General features: G+C 35.7%; 2 protein-coding genes across 2 annotated transcripts; both read left to right on the forward strand.

Moving 5' to 3' along the window:
- Nucleotides 1-844: 844 nt before the first annotated feature.
- Nucleotides 845-2,253, forward strand: LOC110901341 (feruloyl CoA ortho-hydroxylase F6H1-3). The gene is made up of 2 exons (XM_022148174.2): nucleotides 845-1,374; nucleotides 1,637-2,253. Exons 1-2 carry the CDS (start codon nucleotides 860-862, stop codon nucleotides 2,208-2,210), a joined length of 1,089 nt encoding a protein of 362 aa, XP_022003866.1. The 5' UTR covers nucleotides 845-859; the 3' UTR covers nucleotides 2,211-2,253.
- Nucleotides 2,254-19,975: 17,722 nt separating this feature from the next.
- On the forward strand, nucleotides 19,976-24,227 carry LOC110901342 (homogentisate phytyltransferase 1, chloroplastic). The gene is made up of 10 exons (XM_035982093.1): nucleotides 19,976-20,256; nucleotides 20,652-20,735; nucleotides 20,864-21,022; nucleotides 21,685-21,774; nucleotides 21,988-22,089; nucleotides 22,230-22,325; nucleotides 22,872-22,943; nucleotides 23,049-23,144; nucleotides 23,753-23,857; nucleotides 24,032-24,227. Exons 1-10 carry the CDS (start codon nucleotides 20,089-20,091, stop codon nucleotides 24,074-24,076), a joined length of 1,017 nt encoding a protein of 338 aa, XP_035837986.1. The 5' UTR covers nucleotides 19,976-20,088; the 3' UTR covers nucleotides 24,077-24,227.
- The last annotated feature ends 353 nt before the right edge of the window (nucleotides 24,228-24,580 follow it).

Here is a 24,580-nt window from a genome sequence, read left to right on the forward strand (position 1 = left end):
ATTGCAATAAGATATGGGTCCAACCGCATTAACACACCATAAGATCCGACTACAATTAATTTCTCAAACAACGTTAGAAGTATCTAAAGGGTTGGAAATGTAACCGCTCATTATTTTCTCTTTAAAGACTTGGAAGTATCTAAAGGGTTGGAAATGTAACCCCTCATTAGAGTAAATTACGTTTTTAGCCCCTGTGGTTATATCACTTTTACTATATTAGCCCAAAATAAGAATTTTTAACATATCTGCCCCCATGGTTTCTATAACTAACCATTTTGGCCCCTAAGTCTAGAGATCATAGGGGCAAAAATGGTTAGTTATAGAGACTATGGGGGCTAAAATGGTTAGACTTAGGGGCAGATATGTTAAAAATTCTTATTTTGGGCTAATATAGTAAAAGTGATATAGCCACATGGGCCAAAAACGTAATTTACTCCCCTCATTATTTTCTCTTCAAAGACAATTGCAAAAAAAAAAAAAAAAACCGTACACTTTGATCACATTAAAAAATCGGCCCGCAACGCGACGAATCAATTCTAGTTTTGTTAATAGTAGACAATGATAACTGATAAAGTTATTCATTCATAATCATAATCAAAATTATCAAATGTTATTTTACCCTAAATAATTAACCTTTTCAAAAGAAAGAAACTGTTCAATATGTTGTCGTACAGAATTGTTTTCTTTCATCAATCGGCTGCATGTGCATGTCACTATGATATCATTGACCTTAACAAAACAAACAAATTAAGCCAAAATCTTTTACATGTATAAAACAACACCAATCCCATTCTTAAAGCATGCATACCGCAACCTTACGGTCCTTCATTACCAAGTTACCAAACCCACTATTTTAACCATGGCTCCATCAATCTCAATCTCAATCACTAACTCAAACTCAATAAACATTCGCGATTTCGTTGTGAACAAAGGTCATGGAGTGAAAGGTTTAGCAGAACTAGGACTAAAGACATTACCCTGCCAATACATTCACCCTCCACAAGAACGATTTGATACGGGCACTCCAGAAGCGCATCACAACTCTATCCCGCTTATTGATATGTCCAGATGTAATGATCCGGAAGTAGCCGAAGCAATATGTAAAGCAGCACAGAAATGGGGCTTCTTTCAAATAGTAAACCATGGTGTCCCTATGCATGTTCTTGAGGATGTCAAAGATGCAACACACAGATTTTTTGGGTTGTCAGCAGATGAAAAGAAGAAATACTCGAAAGAACAATCGGTTACCAATAATGTTCGCTACGGTACAAGCTTTACTCCTGCATGCGAGAAAGCACTCGAGTGGAAGGATTATCTTAGCCTCTTGTTTGTCTCAGATGATGAGGCTGCTTCTCAGTGGCCTCCCATTTGCAGGTAAAGATTTTTTTTTTAATAAGTAAATATTAAACTTTATACCTTCCTTCACAAATTATCGTGTTATGAATTTACATCAAGATAGATGGTAAACGGGCAACAAATTGCGCAAGTAGGTTATTTTTAGGTTATTTTTCTTTATTACAAGTTTAATCTAAGTCCCTAACTCAACCAATCCATATGTAAAAATGGTTCTATTAGATGCAAGTAGTATTTGACAACCTATAATCTATCATGCTCAAATTTGAAGTTATGTTTGTAGGAATCAAGTTATGGAATATATGAAGGGTTCCGAAATCATTGTAAAGAAGCTACTTGAGATGCTCATGAATGGGCTGAACGTAAAAGAGATTGATGAAACGAAAGAATCAAATCTAATGGGGTCAAAGAGGATTAACCTTAATTACTATCCCATATGTCCTAACCCTGACCTCACTGTGGGTGTGGGGCGTCATTCAGACGTATCCACACTAACAATACTACTTCAAGATGATATCGGGGGGCTTTACGTGAGAAACACAGAGACTATGAAATGGATTCATGTCCCTCCGGTTAGTGGATCTTTGGTGGTCAATGTTGGAGATGCACTTCAGATCATGAGTAACGGGAAGTACAAAAGTGTTGAGCATCGTGTAAGTGCTAATGGAATCCGTAACAGGATTTCAGTTCCTATATTTGTGAATCCGAAGGCTAGTGACATTATCGGACCTCTGCCAGAAATGCTTCAAAGCGGAGAGAAACCACTTTATAAGCATGTACTCTACTCTGATTATGTAAAGCATTTCTTTAGAAAAGCACATGATGGGAAGGCTACAATTGAGTTCGCAAGAGCATAGTATTTGTGTGAAACTTTTTATATATCTTTATATATTTTTTCTATGATTTTTACTTATAAAATCAAGTCGAGTACTATTGATGTGTAATTCCTTAATCCATGTGGGTCAAACTTCGAGGGTTGTAATATAATTTGTTAATTAATAGATAGGTTTATGATGTACTTAGATTAGTTAGATAAGTGCGAGGATCGGAAGCAACAAGACACAAATTGTACAACCTATACATGAAGAGATGCGACGTTCACAAAGGAGACATGTCGTTTTAGATGGCGCCAAACATCACAAACATCAAAAGACACGTCGTTTCATCAAGAGACGTGATGGTTCAGGCGCAACTCTTCAATATGTATAAATAGGGTTAGGATTTTCAATTGTAAACATTCACAATCATTCTCTACAATCACATTCAATCATGTTCAATTGAATTTCTTGTTGTTTTATTCTTATTTTGTTTCATCTTTATTTTCATATAAAGTTCATAGACTGGGACACACAATTGGTATCGGAGCCTAGGGCTAAAATCAAATTCGCTCTTCAACTGATGATCATCAAAGACCAAATCGATTCAGATGAAAATTGATATTCAGTCCAAATCGAATCAGTATTGAAGGAGAAGCAAAATCAATTAGTAAAACATCGATTCAAAACTAGAAAACCACAAGGAAGGAACAAAAAGAAAAAACCCAAATCGGTTCCATTCGATTCAACATCAATCGAATAGATCAATTCGGCGCAAAGGGAAGAAAAATCAAATAGATTCACTCTCGGTTTAAGATATTTAGAATTATTGGTTTAGAAGAAGAAGGAAAAATTAATTCAGATTAAGGGGCTGTTTGTTTAGCTTTTAAAGGGGCTCTTAATGCTTCAGACCTCTCTTACTGGTTCAACACTTAATGGTTCAGAACTCTTAGTAGTTCAACACTTTAACCATTCAGAAGTTCCCAAATAATCCCTATATTTATTCAGATTCAGAAGTCACGAGCCACAAATCGATTTTAGAAACAAGAGTCGATTCGGTAGAGTATACTCGGAAGAAATTTGAATTCGCAATCGGTGAACCTGCAACACAACAACAAAGGACTGTTGTCCACTCTATTTCAAAGGCAGAAAGAAAGAAACCAGATTAGATGCTTTTTTTAAACCCAGTCAGATAAGGAACTTGTGTGCTGTTCACCAAAGTCAGAATCAAAATCATACGAAGGAGGATTTGCAAAATTCCTAGTTATCCGTTCTAATTATGTTCTAATTATTATAGAATTTTACTTTATAAATTACTACAGTTTTTAGTAATTTAGATTCAGTGATCTCGGTAGAATCATTGTTGGTGTTTAGAAAAATACCTAAGGCATGATGTCAGGAAAATCACTGTCTATTACATGTAACACACAAGGATGTAGGATCCTTGACACATTTCCAATACCTTATTTTGAAACCTACGAATTACACCATATGGGTTATCCGTATTAAACCATACTTGAAGCTAATGGGCTATGGGAAATGATAGAACCAAGTGCTGGTAGGCAACTTGATGTCAAGAAAGACAAAGCTGTAATTGCATATTTGTTTTAATTAAGCACTATCAGAGGATAAAGGATTACAAGTTGCAAGTTATAAGAGCGCAAAAGAAATTTGGGATGCTTTGAAGATCAAATATGTTGGTGTAGACCGGGTGTAGAAAGCGCTTATGCATACACTCATGACTGATTCGAATTATTGAAAATGAAGGAAGATGACACGATAGATGAGTTCACTACAGAGATGAATAGTATTGTTACAAGGGCAGATTGTTGCATTTATTGAACAATACTCAAATTCAGACACTATGACTCTAGAGGAAACAATTGGAAGATTAAAAACCTTCAAATAAAGAATCAAGTGTAAGAAAGAAAGCCATATGAACAATCTAGACAAACTCTTGTTCACACATCACGACAACAATTCTGGTCCTTGACGACACTCTGGAAATCATGGACAAGGAAGATTTAATCAGTCACGGGGCTGAGGCCGTGGCAGGTTCAGACAAGAAGAAAGAGAAGATGAAATGTCACACGATAATAATGACGATTATGATAGATGAAAGAGATACCCAAGAAATCAAGACAAATTCGTGTTTGACATAAGTAAGGTAAGGTGCTATAATTGCAATGATTATGGACACTGTGCCTTAGATTTCCCTAAACCAAACCACATAAAAGAAGAAGCAAATCTTGTGCAAGAAGTAGAAGAACCAACTCTCCTAATGGCACAAGTTGAAGATGGTGATATTTAAAAGTAATATGAAGACATGAAAGAAATTGCTTATATCTAAAAAAAATCATGTTGCAATTATTGAAGAATTAGATCAAGATGTCAAGCAAGCTGGGTAGAAAGTTAATGCTCAAAGACAAGGATCTTCTACAACAAGTCCATGATAAAGATAATGGAGCACAATATGATGCTCAAGACAGGAAAGATGATCAAGTGGAAGATAAAGACTTCATTCTATGGAAGAATGCAGATGCTAAAGTGTGAAGATGTTGAAGCCACGGATTAACAAATTAGGGGGGGGGGGATTGATGTGTAATTCCTTAATCTATGTCGGTCAAAGTCAGAGGGTTGTTATGTAATTTGTTAATAGACTGGTTTATAATGTAATTAGATTAGTTAGATAAGTGCGAGGACCAGAAGCAACAAGATGCAAATTGTATAATCTACATACGAAGAGATGCGATGTTCACAAAGGAGATACGCTGTTTCAGATGGCGCCAAACATCACAAACATCAGAAGACACGTTGTTTCATCAAGATACGTGATGGTCTTCCATATGTATAAATAGGGTAAGGATTTTCGATTGTAAACATTCATAATCATTCTGTACAATCACATTTAATCAAGTTCAATTAATTTCTTGTTGTTTTATTCTTGTTCTTGTTTTATCTTTATTTTCATATCAAGTTCATAGATTGGGACCAACAAGTACTTCCTTCACTTTCTTATTTTGTCCTTAATTTTCATGTTAAGTATTTCTCAAATCCATTGGGAATAGCCCAATGGTGTTGGTGAGTTAGACACGGTGTAAAGTAAGTGGAGGTCATGAGTTCAATTCTCATGGCATGTAATGCAAATTTAGTCATTCAAAAAAGTATTTCTCAACTTTTCTTGAACAATAACAATACATGTTGATTCAGACTTTGAAAACACGCATATTTCATGTATTTTAATTACAACGGCTACAATAGTTGTAATGTTAGCTAGGACATTTATTTATATATATATATATTTTTTTTTAAAAATTGTGACACTTCGGGTTCTCCTGCACGTCTCATTGGATGGTGTGATTATGTGAAGCTAATTATGTGGATTTAATAAACAAAAGTTATTTTATAACTGTTGGATCTAAATATATGTGTATTACATGATTTATATATGAGTAATTACTATTTTCTACAGGGTAGCACATGAGGGTGCAGCCGCACACTTAGACGACTTGCACATCTCTCTTGGGCCACACACCCCTCCAACTCTCCTGTATGGGCTCCACCGCACACCACACTGTATTGTTTCAGGCCCAATCCCAGCCCACGAGAAACCCTAAAAGGGCCGCACACTTGTGGGGTGCACATTTAAATGTGTGCGGCTTCTTCATATATAAAAACCCTCTTTTCAGCCGACATAGAGTGTCACACCTCAACCGATGGCGGAAACATCGGAGTGAGACGAAAACATGATTGCTCATAGCTTCATAACACTAGTTATGGCAATATATGATTAATCAATTTTTTCATAAATACTAAATCATGAAATACGTTGTTCAACAACCAAACATAGACAACTGTAGTAACAAACATGTAACATAAGTAAATGTTTATTAATTAGGCGTGTTTCTATGTCCACCCTAAACTTGATTCTTCATCACATCGTCTATCAACCTACAACATGTATTAAAATAATGATCAACAAATATGTTGGCGAGTATACAAGTTTGAATACATAGCATAATATAAAAATGTTTTAACTGTGCTCATATCCAACAAGAATAATGTATACAAGTTACTAATATGCTGAACGAGTATAAACTATATGTCAAAACAAATTTTCCAACGCAATCGTGATTACCCAACATCGTCGAGACAAAGGGGGCGTAATGTGTTTTACTTAACAATACCTCAAGAATATGGGCGGTGCGTTAATCCTATAGCACTCTATTTGTTAAGGTAGGCTTGCAAAGTTAATGAGCATATATACACAATGTATACAGCGCATAAGAGTCTAACAAGTATAACATGTTATCATGTTTAATTGTGGATAGAGTGTGATTTGAATAAATAAGTATCATAGTGTTGCATGTTTTTGTATATTGTACATGTTGCACCCAAAGTGATTAAAATGAAAATGGGATCGAGTATACTCACAGTTTTGCGTAGGGTTCCACGAAAACCGAGAGTTGAGTTGATGATTGGAACACCAAAGTCACCCTGAAATGGGTAAACAGAAGTTTTGCGGGGTGGTAGGCCGAATATTTATCAACCAATTACAAAAAGTACTATTATAGTTTTGCTAGAAAAAAATTAAAACGATGGTAAGATCGTAATTTTGAGCTGGGGTCAAAAACGTAATTTATTAGGACTAATATGTGAGTGTTAGGCAACTTCTTGACACGAATAAAAAATTAAATCGACTCAACCAATTAAAATAAAACACTTCAATAATTTTGCTAAAAAACTAAAACAATGGCAATACTGACTGGGGTAAAATCGTAATTTGCCAAAAGGTAAAGCGATGGCAAGACTGTAATTTTGAACCAGGGGTAAAATCGTAACTTTGAACAGGGGCAAATTCATAATTTTGAACTGGGGTAAAATCGTAATATACCCGGGCCAATGGGGGAGTGCCATGCAACAGCCTGGCACTATTCCCGTACACACCTTTAAAAAAACAAAATGGTTGTAATACAGTAATTTTTAACTGGGGGCAAAATTGTAATTTTGAGCTCGGGTAAAATTGTAATTTGCCAATAGCTTAAGTGATGAAAATACTGTAATTTTTAACCAGGGATAAAATCGTATCTTTAAACAGGGGACAAATTATTAATTTTTGAAATGAGGTAAAATCGTAATATACCCGGACCAATGGGGGCATGGACGACCCTGAAAGTGGGCGGGGAGGACCACCGGTCAGGGCCCGATATTTCAGGGCCCGATAGGGTATACCCATACAAACATCAACACAGGCCCACTTACAAAACTATTTTTATGGTTTAGATTAGTTAATAGATAATTGGCATTAGGTTTATACCTTTAGTGGCCCAATACTCAATTTCGTTAACGCCTAAAGACACGTTTTTTCGAGCTCGAACATGGTACATGAATTCTCAGGGCCCACCCTGAATGGTGAAATGCCTGACAACAGCCTGACACTATTCCCCACATTAGTTTTGTAGTGTATAGTAATAGAAATAGAAATAAATCACAGCTCATTATTATATATATCAAAAGACATCAGTGGTTTGCGCCAGTGAACTTTATAAGTTTAGGTTTTTGCTACTATAGTTGAGTTTCTTTAATGTCCCTCTGCATCTTACATACCCCATCTCTCTTTAACAGAAACACATACACACAGATTAGATTAGAGAGAGAAGGAGAGTCAGGGAGAGAAATGAAGTAACCGGCAAGCTACCGGTGACCTAATCAAGCGCTTCAGTCATTCCAATCTAGAGCTTAGGTGACGACTGTTTGGTTTGTGGTGCGGTAATGGTGCGATGGTGTCCACTCCACAAATTAATGGTTTTATAGGGCTTATCGAATGACGAACGACGGCAGTGGCAAAGAGCAGCTGGTCATACCTGGCGACTAGGGTTCTGTCGTCTTCCAGGTTGTCTTCTTACATATAGGTGATGTTCTTTAATATTACTTCGATTTTTTAATTTTAGGGGTTTCCTTTAATATAACTGATATTCGATTTCTGAAATTGTCGATTGTGTGTTGCGTGTGCTTTGTGTCGTGAATACGTTGTTTTACAACATACTATCAAAACGATTGCTGCTTTTAATTTTTTGATAATGAAATTGATTGTTTAACATGTAGCTTGTGATATGAAAACATTCTGTTGTGTAAAGGAGTAAAGGAATTTATAAAATGAGTTTATTGAATAGTTGGGGAATGTTGAATTGATGAAATACTACAAGCAAACATTACTTAATACACTATGAAGAACATATATAGACTACCATTTTAGTTCTCCATGTTGGTTGTAATATGGACTTTTTTTTTGCATTCTTTATCCACTAAAACACCTATTACATTGGTTGCTAAAATGAGTTTTAGTCATACATATTATGATACATGTAGGTTGACTACTACATTAATACACAACATCACTAACCTACATCATATGGCAATTTGTATGTGAATCAAGCGTTTGAACAATATGCCACTTCAACTGCTATAAAAAGGTCATATAAGTCTGGAACAAGTTTTTATAAAAGTTTGGATAACAATTTTTATAAAAGTTTGAAACAGGGGATTTGAGTTAGAGTGATTTAGAACATTTGTAGTGACTTTTTCCAATGGTTCATTCAACTGATTTGTTGTGGTAGTGATGTACATGCCTTTGTGTGTTATAACAAGATTTTAGTGATGGGCCCAACCTAGTTTGGGACCGGTTTTGATGTGTAGGAGTAGTGACCTTAATTGTAGAGTGGCAATTTAAGAATCTACAATGGAAGCCATATTGGTATACTTGTCGACTGTTGTAGTTAAATGAGAGGGATTGTGACTATCAAAGCAAAGTTAGTAATGTAGTAGAGAAATTGTAGGTGAAATTTTCAAAATGTTATCTTTGTTTTTAATAATGAAGTGCTATGCTGCTACCACAATATTTACTTCTAATGATATGATAGAATTCATGTGAAAGCAAAAAGTGTATAGAATGATGATCAAACGCCATCACTCTTATTAGTTACTGTTATGTTTTAAGATTTTTAAGATATATCATATCCCAATTTGAGTTGTTTATTTGCAAAAATAAGTTTTAAATGTCTGCAATTAATTTGTTTTTCCACTTAATTAACTAAAGATCCCATCACACATGTGTAATCAAACAGGTATTTTTTTTTGTTTTGTTAAAACGGATTGGCCCGTTAACTTTTCTTTTATCTCGGTTGGTTTAACCAGTAAAACCATTATTATTTTTTCTGAATCTTTATCAAAAATAGGAAGCATCAACTACTTGCAATAAATATGTAGAAACTAACCGCTTTATATTTTGATTAGGGACGTAATGTATTATGCAGCTCAGTTAAGCATTCATAAACACTCATTTTCGGTAACTTTAACAATCCAATGATGTTAGCATAATAAAGCATACTTTGTCCACCGAAACGCGGCGGGATCATCCTAGTTATATATATCAATCAATAACATGCCAATGCGCCAGTTACCTTTTGCTTTTATTCATATGTACACATTAGTTTTTATTTTTATAAATTGACCACAAATTTTCTATTAGCACATGTTTACACAGGCAGCTAACAATTAGTAAGTCTCTGATTAATATTTAACATTTAAATTTGTAGTTGGTTTCGTTTGTTTTCTTTTATGCTACAAAACTTTGTTTGGTGGTCATATTTGATCCCTCAATTTTTTTTTCCTTTTAGCGAAGAGTTTTCCCATTCCCTCAAGTTTCAAAGTTGTTACTTTTGGCACATGCTTTTTAAAAATTTGATACAATATCTCTTTGACCCCCCTAGAATTTCTAATACGTGTCGGTAAAAGTTCGAGTTCATCTACATTTTACGTCACGTGACCCTCTTTGTGTTATAAAATTTGCTTCTTTACGCTTTTTCCTACTTTTGGTCCACCGCTGCAACACAGCGGGATCAATTCTATTTTAGTTAGATTTCATTATTAAACAGGAAGACCTAAGGGAGTATTGAAATAAGGGATATCATGTGTTTTGCATCTCCTGGAAAACAATGGTCTAAGATAAATGTAAAGTTATAAGAAAAGTAATAATTTATATTTATATAAATCTTAATCATAAATGTCGGTGATATGACCTTCCCTTTTTCTACGTTGATAGATTAACCCTTCTATTTTATACACCAACGAATTCACCACCAACTTTGCGAATAAGCACTTTTAGCCCCTTCTTTTTTTACAAGTTATACAAACTAAACCTTCCAGTTTTTAATACTTCAACTTTACTTCTTAATAATATACAATATACATCTTTAACCTATTAAGTCTTTTACCATTTGCTAATTTTTCGTCAATGATTCCCGCTCGCTAATTTTTTCCTAAAATCTCATTTTGATCCTCTTGAGTTCCTAAATTCAATTTTACCCCTTTTTTGTACTTTTACTTTAAAAAAACTATTTTCTGCGTGCGTATATCTATGTACTTGTCAAGTCAATTATAAAAGTTTTCGTGCTTATTTTATGTATGTTTCTAGCTATTCCATGTTTCTGTGTACATTTTGTTCAGAACTGGGTTTGGTCAAATATAATACGTTTCTATTCGATAATATAAATTAAAGTTACTCTACTTTTCGACCCAAAGTTGATACATATTATATATCTATAATAAAAAGCATGATCCAATCGCGATGCTATCGAGTTAAATCGAATACGTCAAAACATGTGTTTTCATATGTTAAACGAGTCACATAACGCTTGGACTAATCCATTTGATGTATTCAATGTACCACCGCCGCAACGCTCGCGGATTTAATTTCTAGTTTTAGTTTAATCATATAACTTGTTTCTATTTTACTATCTCACAATAAGATGAAAATTATATATACATATACAGTGGCGGAGCTACCTTATGCCGGGGGGCAACGCCCGCTACGGCTTGACTCGGAAAAAATTGGAAAAATTAGTGTAAATTTTGGAAAAATTTGAGGTTTTTTCGATTTCGTTAGAGCTTATTTAAAAAACGTTACGGCTTGACGGATTTTCTAGATCCGCCGCTGTACATATATTCTTCGAAACCTACAATCCCAAAATAAGAAAGACATAAAGATTGCGAGCTTGAATTGTGAACAAACTTGAAGTTAGTTATCTAAACCGAAAAACGTCAACTTTCCAATATCTTTGACTAAAACTTTAAACTTTTTTTAACGGTGAAAAATTGGTTTATACTTTTTTATGTAATCTGTTCAATTACTAAAAACAAAACAATAAAACCATGAATACACAAACAAAAATCTAGATATTAAATGCATCTACGTATGGAACTCATAAAAGGCAGGCCAAGTTTTGTAAGGTATCGTTAGTCCGGCACAAGATAGTAAATTACAATCACTTGAACACATTAAGCTTTCAGCGATAGAGACATTTGTCAGAAGTCACTCGGTGAAAGTCGGACTATGTCGGTAATCTGTTGGTGATACTTGTACATAACCATGGCGTGGGTAAAATTTGTACTGACTAGTTACCGACGTAATTCATTGACAGATCAGCGACAACTTCGCCTACTTCAATCACTAGCGACCTATCTACTAACGGATCACCAACAACTTATGGGCATTAGAGAAGATGTGTGCTTTAATCATCGACGAACTACCACTGGCTTATTTGGACATTCATCGGCGGATTTTCCCTTGGAAATTAATCAATAATTAAATACATTAAAATTATTTGAATTTCTTTGAAGTAAAGTTATATAATAATCTACACCAGTTTTTTTTTTTTTTTTTTTTTTTTTTTTTTTTTTTTTTTAACGGCCAATATAAAGATATTATTAACTAGTATTAAACACCCCCGCGTTGCGGCGGGGGAGAGCACTAATGCCACACTACTGTCAGCGACCACCGACTCTAAAGTTGCGGTGTTAATGCGAAGAAATTAAACTGAAACGTCGAAACGTAAAACATAGAATAAAATAACTAAGTTATCTAGGACTCGCGCGTTACGATGAACCCGCGTCAATTTTTTCTCGTTTGACAGGTTCATCGTAATCTATATATAATATATATCATTACCACTATAAAAACAATAATGCATACATTACAAAAACCATTGCATCAATATGTTGCAAATTATATTTATACAAGATTTTGACTAAATTAATTAGATTATTATAAATAATAATAATTTACAAATAAAACAACACAACTTTGAATGGATCAAACCGAATGAATATGGTAAGATAATGAAACCATTATTTGATTAGGGTACAACCACTTAAGTACAATTTACAACCATACATGCATACTAAACAGATTGAATTTGGTAAGGTAATAAAACCATTATTATTTGATTAAGATACAACCACTTAAGCACAACTTACAACCTATATTTGATTAAGGTACAACTATTTAAGCACAACTTACCACCAAATATGCACACAAATATTTAAAATTAATATATATAAATAAACCAAATTGACTTAAAATACAACCCACAAATGCATTAACAAATAACAAAGCATAGTGTACAACTATCATTGCACAACTTACAACCTATATTTGACTAAGATACAACTATTTAAGCACAACTTACCACCAAATATGCACACAAATATTTAAAATTAATAGTATATAAATAAACCAAATTGACTTAAAATACAACCCACAAATGCATTAACAAATAACAAATAACAAAGCATAGTGTACAACTATCATTACACAAATATTTTCTAAATTGATAGTATATAAATAAAAACTAGCTAGATGCTAGCACCAACCATACATACATACACCAGTTATAGTTTTCTAGTAGTGAGTACCACAGAAAATAATTAGTGTTAAGAGAATAGTAACAACAACATTGCTGCGATACGTATATTGTCGTTCAACAACACTATATTAATATTCTGACGAAGTTAGAATATTATATAGTAAAAGTCATTGGAAATCAGACTTTCTTCAAAATAATCAAACAATGGATTTCACAAAAAAAAAAAAACATTTTTTTATTAAAATTGAAGGTATATAAAACCTAAACTATAACTTCTATATATAATAAACAAACCTTGATGCTCAAAAAATATTCTAGACTAGAATTAGAAACTAAATAATAATAAAATAAAATTAATATTAAACTAGAATTAGAAACTAAATAATAATAAAATAAAGCTAATATAAATCCTAAATCTTCCTACTAAAATAAACTAAACCATTTAATATCCTTCAATTTTTAAGTATTGACAAGATTAGTTCCAACAATTGGTCTATTCTTATAACCATATTACAAATCAAATGTACTAAAAGCTCAAGCTCTATTTTAAGTTACCTATAAAATTTTAAAGAAAAATCTCCATAATTTTCAAAAGCTTTTCATAATACAAGCATGTTATTCTTTTATGTTTTTTCCATGTTTTATGCATTTTGTTTTTGGGCTTATGTTTGGCCCATGGCCTTTCTATGGCGCGTTTTCAATTTCTGTTCTTCTTTATATTCCTCACATGTAATTCGGATGGTCTTTCATCAATTTTGTAATAATCATTTTATCAATTCAAATTCTCTGCAATTTGGGTTAAATTTGGGGTTTGAGGAAGATTATTACCGATATTCACAGAAGCGACGTAATCAATTCTTCATTATCATTTCACACACTACATCACTACGGAATTTCAATTCATCGACGATGAACTACCGAGAGTTCATGTCTTCATTGCGGATAGAAGCTCTCGTCGGTATTAATTAAATGTCCTTTAAAATGTTGTTTCGATTAAATAATTTTTTTGTACATCTAACTTTAAAATTCTGCTTGGGTTGATTTTTTATATGGGCAACCAGCTAGGCTTTATGTGGGGAATAATTATATTTGGTCTTCCACGGGGGTTCAACAAGGGGATCCTTTAGGGCCTCTCCTTTTTGCCCTTGTTTTACACCCACTTGTTCTCCGAATTAGAGATCGTTGCAAGCTTCATTTTCACGCCTGGTACCTGGATGATGGGACCTTTATTGGAGATGGTACTCAGGTTGCCAAGGCTTTAGACATCATTAGAGTGGAAGGCCCCTCCTTGGGCCTCCTTCTCAACATTAAAAAAAACTGAAGTTTTTTGGCCTACATGCGAAGGGATGAAGACTCAAGAGGGTTTATTTTCGCGGGAGATTGGTGGGCCGGTGCATGGTGTGAAACTCTTGGGTGGTGTTGTAAGTAGAGATGGGGAGTTTATTAGTGGTTTGGCCCTCAAAAGAGCCAAATGTGCGGTGGAGCTGATGGGATGCCTCAAACTTCTTCGGGACCCTCAGAGCGAACTCCTCATGCTTCGTTCATGTATGGGGGTTGCTAAACTGCTGTTTGGGCTCAGGACGTGTCAGCCTTCTTATGTCGGGAAAGCAGTCTCTGTTTTTGACAAGGGGCTTCGGAATGCGATCGAGGACATTGTTGTTTATGGGGGTGTTTTTTTCGGGGAACTACAATGGAAATTAACTTCCCTCCCGACCCGTTTTGGAGGGCTTGGGATTTGCTCAGCTGAGGATGCCTCTTCCTACGCTTTTGTGGCTTCAAGGGCCCAATCTTGGGTTCTTCAAGACCACTTCCTTCGTGAATGTGGTGGTGGGCTGTTGGACTCTGATTATAAGGGCACGTTGGACAATCTGCATAGTTCTCTTCCCGATGTTGATCTTGGCGGTTTCTACATTAAAGACACCGCCCCCATTAAAGCCCAGAAAATTCTGGCGAATGCTTTATATGGCGAAATCGTCAAGACAGTTGAAGAGAAGTTTGCCTTGTCCCCTCGGCAGCGAGCTGTGTTTGAGTGTTTGCGAGCCCCCCGTGCTCAGGATTTACTGTCTGTTGTTTCCATCGAAGGTTTAGGGCAATCTATGTCGGCTGTGGAATACCGGGCTATCCTCAAGTACCGGCTGATAATACCCCTTTTCCCGGTTGATGACCTGTGTCTTGTATGTTGGAAGTGTTGCTTGGATTCTTTTGGGGAGCATGTGTTGATGCAGATTTTGTGTCCGATGCTTGTCGAATAGATTAGTTATTATTTTACGCTGAATTTGTAATAGTTAGTGAAACGGTCTATCGAACGTGTATAGACCCGCTCGTTTGAAGTGGTCAAACGAGAGGGTTATTCGTTTGACCGTGTGTGTTTGCTAGACAAATTATGGTTGTATAATGTTTGGTGTCGAAGGATAAGGCATCGAAGGATTGTGTATATCCTTCGATGAGCTCGAAAGATATCCATCGAAGGATGAAGATGGACCTCGAAGGATATGTCATCCTTCGAGGTATATGTGTATCTTTCGAAAGCTGAATGATCGACAGATGATCTATCGATCGGTCAGTTTGATCCTTCGACCATACAACCTGTGTTGGGTATAAATATCAACACTTGGTCATTTGCAACACAAGAGAGTTGGAGGAGGTTTGAGACCTCACCGGGAGAAATCACCACTTGGTTTCTCCCCAGATGTATACTTCTTTGGTATTAGTTCGGTTATCATGTAATCGGGCCGACTTGTAATGTTTTACTACCGGATTAATGCAAAGTTGTTTGTTTATCATCTCTAATCTCTTCCGTCTATGAACATAATCATGAAAATCACGGAATCGATCCCGAAACCCGGACCTACAATTGGTATCAGAGCCATGGTGCCCGATTTAGTAAATCTAACCGTTTACTAAGTCACATGTGCTCTAGATCTGTGATTTTTGTGTCCTTTGTTCAAGATGTAAAAATGGTGAAAATAAAGAAAAACTCAGATTTGGACCCGAATATTCAGTTTTGTGCTGAAACGAGTGTTGGGTTTTATGTTTTTCACCTAAAAATTCAAGTTATCATCATCAAAAAACGTTTACAAAGTGTTTTCATCGAATCTGCAGATTCACACAGCCTCCTGTGTTCTTGATGTTCTTGGTGTATTCAAACCTCGAAGGATCAGAACAGTTCCTCGAAGGATCTTCAGCTCTATTGAAGGGTCATCCTTCCATTTTTCGAAAGATTAAAAGGAATTCGAAAGGTCATCCTTTGTTTCGAAGGATCAGATTTCTGTTTCGAAAGGTCATCTATTTTCGAAAGGTCAACTTTCTGTTTCGAAGGGTCATCTCACAAGACTTCGAAGGATCAACATCAACAACTTCGAAAGATCACCTTGTTCTGAAGCGAAGGATCATCATCTGGATAGAACAGAATCGAAAGATCAGATATTTTTTTTGAAGGGTCATAACAACAGAATCGAAAGATCAGTTTTTTTTTTTGTTTCGAAGGATCATCTTTACCTGCTGTTGTGCATCGAAGGATCCAGAAGAAGATTTGAAAGTCTGATGTTTGGCTGCTTGTTGTTTATCGAAGAAAGAGAGAGGAAGGCAAAGGATGTATGTCGGCTGGTTGAATAAAGTTGCAGTAGGGTTGTTTATGTTGGATTTGTTTGGTGTTTCGGGCCACACACCTTATGATTAAGCCCAACAAATAATTTTTGGTGGGTCTCATTCCTATGTAAGGATTAGCTCCATCTAATTAACAGTGGGCCATGATGTTTTAGATAAACTTCCATCATTTGGACTTGGTAGTGAACACCGAGCAATTCAAGTATAAGGTCAAGGTTATCACTACAAGTGGGCCATGATTGCGTGGTGATAACTCTTATTTGGGCCAAACTCAAAGTGTAAAGTTTTCTTATACAATCAATGTGGGCTAGTGGTTGATGGAAGTGATGGATTAATTCTCATATTGGTCGGGTGTCCGCAAAGATTATTTGAATCGTGCTTCTATTTTTCAACGCCAAATCCGTACGAATTTGGGAGCGCGCGGGATGATGCGGCATGATGAAAACAAGAGATGATGAAAACTTGATTGTTGAAAAATGTGGGGTAGTCACGGTTACCGATGCAAATGGCAAAAATGGTAACACGACTATTATGTGCCAAAAACAACACGGTATGTTCACTTCCGCACGTCAATATTTATGTTTGTTACCGGTTATTCGGAAATGTTCGAAAGCATTTTGTTTATTGTCATATTCTCGCATTTGAAAACGAACGTATGAACCTGGAACGTCTATACCGGTCCTAACGAGTTCACGAAGTCTTTGGAGGGATACAAGTCAGATCCTACGGGGTACTAGGCGAAATTTCTTTATCAACTAGAATATGCAACGAAGAAATCTTTTTGTTTATTGTCATATTCTCGCATTTGGTAACGAATGAATGAACCTAGAATGTCAATACCGGTCCTAACGAGTTCACAAAGTCTTTGGGGGGATACAAGTCAGATCCTACGGGGTACCAGGGGACGTTTTTATTCAACTAGAATATGCAAAGAAGAAAGTCATTTTTGTGATTTTTCGGAACCGAGAACATTCAATGAAGACTGATGACAGTTCCGCTCAGTGGAGGGAATTGGTGAACATTTGACGACAGTTTCTTTGAAGTGGAAAGAATCTGTTAAGGTTTAGAGATTTTACCAAAGAAATGGGGGGATAAAAAAATTTTCATATGTTGAATTTCTTCGGTAAAATTCTAAACGCAATCACAGGTGGTAGAGTTTGTGATTTTCTGGTGATACAAACGGTTCTGCGTGGAATGTTTTGCACAGACACATATTTGAGGATTTTAATTAATTCTCCAGCCAGCGTGAAGAGTTTTGCACGGAAACATACAGGTATCTAAAGTCGACAGTAGTTTCAAAGCGCTGTTTACTAAAGACCTGGGGGAATCTTTATGGAAGTTGATAATTCAAGGCTGAAGACCTGCAGGATTCGGTTTTGGGTTTGATGTTTCTTTGGGATTTTACAGGGATCTGGGGGTAACTCAATTCGTTGAGTTTGCAAACGATGTACTTGGTCAAGCTGACTTCCTGAGTACTGATGCTGAAGATTCGTAGTGCATTACGTGGTCAACTTCACAAAGGCGAGACAATGAGATCTGGATGTAGTTCAACTAAGCGTGCCGTTTGGTTGAGCTTGCAAGGGATACACTTGGTCTAGCTGACTTTCCTGAGTGTTGATGCTGAAGATTAAAGTGCATTACTTGGTCGATTCCACAAAGACGGTTTACAGAAGACAGTTCACCAGAAATCTCTATCAATGTAGTATGCTTGAAGATCAAGACTTGATGCAGTTTTTAAAGAATGGAACCCTTATCAAATGCCGGTTGGAGTATTGGAAGATCAGCGGAAGATCGGTCAATTGAGCCTTTTGAGGAAATTGCACAACACCCAACACGGATACGCGTACTTTGAGGGGGAAATATTATACAAGGAGCATCAAGATACTACTTACCTGGATCATCGGTCAAGGGGGAATTTGTTAACACAGAGAAGATGAATACTTGACTGAAGATCGATTGCAGTTGCATTTTCAGCATTCGACAGCAACGGACAAGGGGGAATTTGTTGATGCAGATTTTGTGTCCGATGCTTGTCGAATAGATTAGTTATTATTTTACGCTGAATTTGTAATAGTTAGTGAAACGGTCTATCGAACGTGTATAGACCCGCTCGTTTGAAGTGGTCAAACGAGAGGGTTATTCGTTTGACCGTGTGTGTTTGCTAGACAAATTATGGTTGTATAATGTTTGGTGTCGAAGGATAAGGCATCGAAGGATTGTGTATATCCTTCGATGAGCTCGAAAGATATCCATCGAAGGATGAAGATGGACCTCGAAGGATATGTCATCCTTCGAGGTATATGTGTATCTTTCGAAAGCTGAATGATCGACAGATGATCTATCGATCGGTCAGTTTGATCCTTCGACCATACAACCTGTGTTGGGTATAAATACCAACACTTGGTCATTTGCAACACAAGAGAGTTGGAGGAGGTTTGAGACCTCACCGGGAGAAATCACCACTTGGTTTCTCCCCGGATGTATACTTCTTTGGTATTAGTTCGGTTATCATGTAATCGGGCCGACTTGTAATGTTTTACTACCGGATTAATGCAAAGTTGTTTGTTTATCATCTCTAATCTCTTCTGTCTATGAACATAATCATGAAAATCACGGAATCGATCCCGAAACCCGGACCTACAGCATGCAATCCATTGCAAAGAATTATCGGGTTTTAAATATCGATATGATTTAGTTCGAGATGTGATTTATGATGTCCTTAAGCGGTCAGTGATCTCGGCAAAAAAGGAAGCTCCAGTGAATTTCTTGATCGATCCATTAGAAGGGAGATCTACACTACGGCCCGCTGACATTCTTGTTTTTGGATGGGAATGAGGGAAACACGCGTGTGTTGATTTTACAGGTGTGTCCCCCTCGTTGGGCTAAGGGACCACGGGTTTGTGGCGGGCCAGGCGATAACTAAGGCAGAGGCGAGCAAAGTAGCTAAGCACGAAAAAGCTTGCATCAAGAATCAGCACGTGTTCGTCCCGTTCACTTTCGATACCTTTGCCGCTCGCCCCTGACACGGTGCGGTTCCTCAAGCGGGTTCAGTGGTAAGCAGTAACACCGCGCATGTTAAGGGGCAGAATTTTGTGTTTAGCAGAGTAGGGTTTGTTATTCAGAAGGGAGTAGCAACGCAACTTGTTGCTCGTCTACCTACCATTAGTCTGTAATCGTCTCTGTTTTAAATAATCCGGTGCGTACAGAAAAAAAATTACTGAACCAATAAATTAGCGCAAACTTTTGTAAGGTATCGTTCGTCATGTTATTATACAATGCTTAAAGTTAGCCCTTGGAGTCATTTAAGATGATGACACAGGATATAATAAGAAAAAATTATATGAAAGGTTCATTGAAATATATTATAATTGTGTCGCACAATATCATATAACATATGAAGTATTATAATGGTGGCAATTATAACCGTATGCCTTCTAACATAATTTAGCTTACGATTGTTCCATTATTTATAGTCTTCTAAACGTGTCTTCTTCTATATCACTTATACAACAGGCAAAATCCACAGTTAGCTACAAGTCATATCGAAGTAAGTTTTCAGAGGTTGGTGATAATATCAAATTTGAGGGGTTGAAGAAAGCGCGAACAAGAACATGACGGTAGATCATCCACTACGAAACCGAAAATCAAATGTTCTGGCCAACACTCGTGACGCACAAGCAGATTCGATAGCTGTTGGTACACAAATCAACGGCAAATCTGTTGGCGCTATGCTGAATGTTATTTACAAATATTCAAGAGTTTACGTTCTTAAAGGGACGGTATAACTCATATTCCTACACCATTTAGTCACCAGGAAACATAACATTTCTCATTAGTAGTTTTTGGGAAAAATGTAACTAACCAGGTTTCATTACACCCCACAAAAGTCATGTTAGTTAAATCCATGCATGCAAGTAGAAGGTTAGGTGGTATTTAAGCGTAGAAAATGTTATTAAAAGAAAAAAAAGTTTTAATTACTTATTCATTAATTCGTTTAAACTATTTTTTTTGGTTCTTAAAAAAATCACTGAAATTTGACATAGTTTCATTGCTGTAAGTTATTTTTATAAATGATAATAAATTAGTGAATAAGTAGAAGATAGATTAGCTATGAAATTTTATTACAATCAAATGTTTTGTAAAGCTTAACTGATTAAACTGTTTTGTTGAACAGGTATTGTCCATTATTTCGATTTCTTTGCTTGCCGTCCAGAGACTTTCAGACATTACTCCATCTTTTTTTCTTGGAGTTTTGCAGGTTTGTTTGTTTGTTGCTGTTGTTGTTGTTTGTTTAACTTTTTACAATACATTATGAAAAATTCAACTGAAACCTTTTTGCACTTTAAATTATACTTCAAAATAGATTGATTCAATATGAATATTTAGGCGGTTATCGGTGGCTGTTTGGCCAATTTGTATGTTGTGGGCCTCAATCAACTCTCGGATATTGAGATCGACAAGGTTAACAAGCCATACTTACCATTGGCATCAGGCGAACTTTCGGTTAAAGCAGGCATCCGAATAACCTCTTTGTATGCAATTTTGGTATGCAAGTTTCCCTCCTTTGTTTTTTTTCTTTTCTTTTCTACTACTACTATTACTTGTATTTTTATGGCTACCTTTTGTTACTAGTGGTTTAGTACTATTATTAGTATTTTTTTTCTTTTTCTTGTATGCGTCCCGCTTGCGGTGTGCGCATATAATGTATATATATGTGGGCGCTCGGGGGGGGGGGGGGGGCAAAAGTGAGTGCACTAATTTTAACGTTATTTTACTAATTTCGTGAAAATAACGTTAAAAGAGGAGGATGGTTAATCATGCATCATGTGGTGGCGTTAATAGCCGAAAGACAAGGGGTACATGTACTAATCGGCAATTGTCTCAATTGCTGAGTGTCATGTGCCTTATGTCCAAGACTTGAGGCAAAACTACTATCGAGCTGAGAGTCTCAATGGAAGCAGCCTCTCTATTCCTACGGGGTAGAAGTAAGGCTGTCTATATCTTACCCCTTCTCAGACCCTACCTTAGCTTTGCTATTGATGGAATTTACTGACTATGATGATGATGATGACAAATATTAAATACCCCTCATCTCATCCTCCGAGACTCTATGAATGAGATTTTACTGAGTATGATTGTATGATTACTTGTTAAATAAACAAATACATAATTCATATTCAGGATATCCATTTTTTTATGTGAATCAGGGTTTCTGCCTTGGATGGAGTATTAGATCCTGGCATCTGAAGTTGTGTATCTTTTTATGGTATGCTGTTGGAACTGCGTATTCCGTGCATGTGAGTCTATATTTGTAATTCATATTTTCAACAACATTTCTCACTACTAGAAATTGGGCATTGTGACCGTCTTTTCAGTTGCAAAATGGGTTATCCTATTTTACAACCGGATCTCTATGGTCGCAGTTGCTCAGTTTTCTAGTTATATCTAACGTCAAGTTCTAGCTATATATTACATTTGTCTATCTCAACTTTGGCTGTGTATATATCTAGTTACCGTTGCTACGATGGAAAGAGTATCCTATGCTTGTGGCCTTGTGTAGTTGGTTATTTCAAGGGGTGACCCTTCCTATGCTGTTCCACCTCCATGCCCTGGTTTGTTATCTATAGATATTTTTTGAAAATCTGAATTAATCTTAATACATATATCAAAATATATATATTTGATTATATCATCAGAGTCAAAGAGCATTTATTAATGAATATAAGCTATTAAACAAAGATTAACTTTGCAGACAAACATACCTGGAATGCCACTCTCACTTTCAAAGCATGCCATATTTGTATTTGGAATCATGGGTATCCATTGCACAGTGTTGGTAATATTTAAGGTACACAAATGTTGCAAATCAGTATAATTTTACCACTAAACAAATGAGTATCCGGCTATTAGCGACAGACATAATCCGCCTGTCAGGAATCTTGTTAAATTTTCAAAAAGTGTTTGCCAATAGTTGAGATATCATCAGTTTTGGTGGGAACTCATTTCCGTTGGGAATCCATTGGTAATCTATCGCGTATTACAGATAAGATTTCCACTACAATTACCACCCAGGCTTTTCAGATGGTTGTTGGAGTGGGGTCTGTTACCAAGGAGAGCAATTGTCAGTAAAGTTTCAAAGCTAATGACTGTAATCTGGCGTTGTAAGTCGTCGCTAATATGTCGGTGTAAAGTCTAAGTTCCACTGAAAAAGACTTATCGGCAATCTGTTGCTAAAGTTATCGGTTAGTAATCAGTCCGAAATGAAATCTATTTCCGACGGATTATCAACGACACTTCACATGCGGTTTTCCGACGAAAATGTCATCGGGGTCATTTGTTTAGTTGGGTTTTCTAGCGTTAGTATTACTTTTATATATCATATACTGTATTGTAGGACATTCCTGATGTAGAAGGAGATAAGAGAAATGGATTTTACTCCTTTGCGACAAAATTCGGGCCACAACGGGTTAGCTCCAAACTATATAATCTAACATAAGCTTTCTTTGTCAAATCAAAATAATCATCTAATGGTTTATTGAGATTTTAAAACAAGTCGATGTGTTTTTTGCAGGTGTTTTGGATTTGTATTTGGCTTCTTGAGCTGATATATGGTATAGCTATATTTATAGGATTGTCATCAACCCATTTGTGGATCCGGCCAACAATGGTAACATACATATATATTTTAATCATAAGGGGTCCCCCCTCCCTCGAGTATATATTAGATTTGGATGGTTATATATTTATATTATATTTATCTTTGATTTTCGTTAAAGAACTAGTATTAGCTCAAGATCATGCATATTATAAGTTATGATTTCTTACACTTTACGCCTTTAATATACATCTACAAATTTGGTTGATTAAAGCCTTTGTTTTGTGACACCACATAAACCAAAAACGAAATTTGTGGGTTTGTCAAGGTTTAAATGCGTTCACGTCAAGTTGAACCCACCTAGATAACCAATTTTAACATTTAAAGGTGTGTTTTTGTGAGATCCACGAACCTAAAATGTTTCATGACTTTGACAAAGTCTAAATGCCTTCACGTCAGGTCAAAATCCTCTTAGATAAACGGTTTGGTTTCGGATTGTTATGTTCAATTTAACTATATAAGAATGTGTTTGTTAATGGGTGGTATATCCGTGTCAAACCGTGAACACACAAGCAACTAGTCCCACTTTGAGTTTTGATTATATATCTCTACAGATTTAAATAAATTTTTCAAGCACAAGAAACTAATTAAGCCTTATTCCATCTTACTGTGGTGAATAGGTAATAGCTCATAGCATACTTGGCTTTGTTGTTTGGAGGAAGGCAAACTTGGTAGATCTCAAAAGTATTGAGGCCACTGAATCATTCTACTTGTTTATTTGGAAGGTACATATTACTTGTACAATACAAAAATATATACATATGTTATCAAAAGTACAACCTCTTTTAACATAATTAATTAGAGTATATTATTTACATATACTATTTAATAAAATAACTGAATTATAAAAATTCACTTTGTTATATTTTCACATCACAAATTTTTTTCCTTTTATACAGTTGTACTACTTGGAGTATTTGTTGGTGCCCATTTTAAGATTCTAAGCATGAAGAAGCTACAATTGATACGAGCCCTTCATTTTTCTATTTATCTTTCAAATTTGGTATTCTGTTTTTCGGTGTTTCATATATAATATTGTATTAATTAATAACTAGTGTGTTTTGTGTTAAGATGTGTGTTCTGGTGGATATGATATCATGTAGTTTTTAATATAAAACAATATGCAGTTATGAATATATGTCTCAAATATTAAGAAAGTAAGATTACAATAAACTAAAATTTACAGACTCTTAAAGTAACAACAAACGAAAATTTGAAACAAATTAAAAACTAAGTAATGACTCGCTCAGTAGTCAAAGAACTTTGATAATCATCATAAGTTACATAGGAAATCTCATGGAGTAATTGAGTTGAAGTATATAATGGTTATGTTATTTCAACATGTGTGATTATGGTTTTTCTGTTGAATCAGTTCTGTTTATTCATGAAAGAAAACAAGAAAACATACCTTTGATTGCATCAGCACAGGCCAGCAGAGAATCCAGATG

The sequence above is a fragment of the Helianthus annuus genome, chromosome 13 (assembly GCF_002127325.2).
Source record: "Helianthus annuus cultivar XRQ/B chromosome 13, HanXRQr2.0-SUNRISE, whole genome shotgun sequence".
NCBI classification, from domain to species: Eukaryota; Viridiplantae; Streptophyta; class Magnoliopsida; order Asterales; family Asteraceae; genus Helianthus; species Helianthus annuus.

What these genes read in the sequence shown, in the direction of transcription:
- LOC110901342 (XM_035982093.1), top strand. Translation starts at nt 20,089, where the DNA reads ATGACGGTAGATCATCCACTACGAAACCGAAAATCAAATGTTCTGGCC. An exon ending in TTTTTCTTGGAGTTTTGCAG is followed by an intron (nt 20,736 to 20,863) that starts GTTTGTTTGTTT and finishes ATGAATATTTAG; the next exon opens with GCGGTTATCGGTGGCTGTTT. An exon ending in CCTCTTTGTATGCAATTTTG is followed by an intron (nt 21,023 to 21,684) that starts GTATGCAAGTTT and finishes TATGTGAATCAG; the next exon opens with GGTTTCTGCCTTGGATGGAG.
- LOC110901341 (XM_022148174.2), top strand. Translation starts at nt 860, where the DNA reads ATGGCTCCATCAATCTCAATCTCAATCACTAACTCAAACTCAATAAAC. An exon ending in CAGTGGCCTCCCATTTGCAG is followed by an intron (nt 1,375 to 1,636) that starts GTAAAGATTTTT and finishes TTATGTTTGTAG; the next exon opens with GAATCAAGTTATGGAATATA.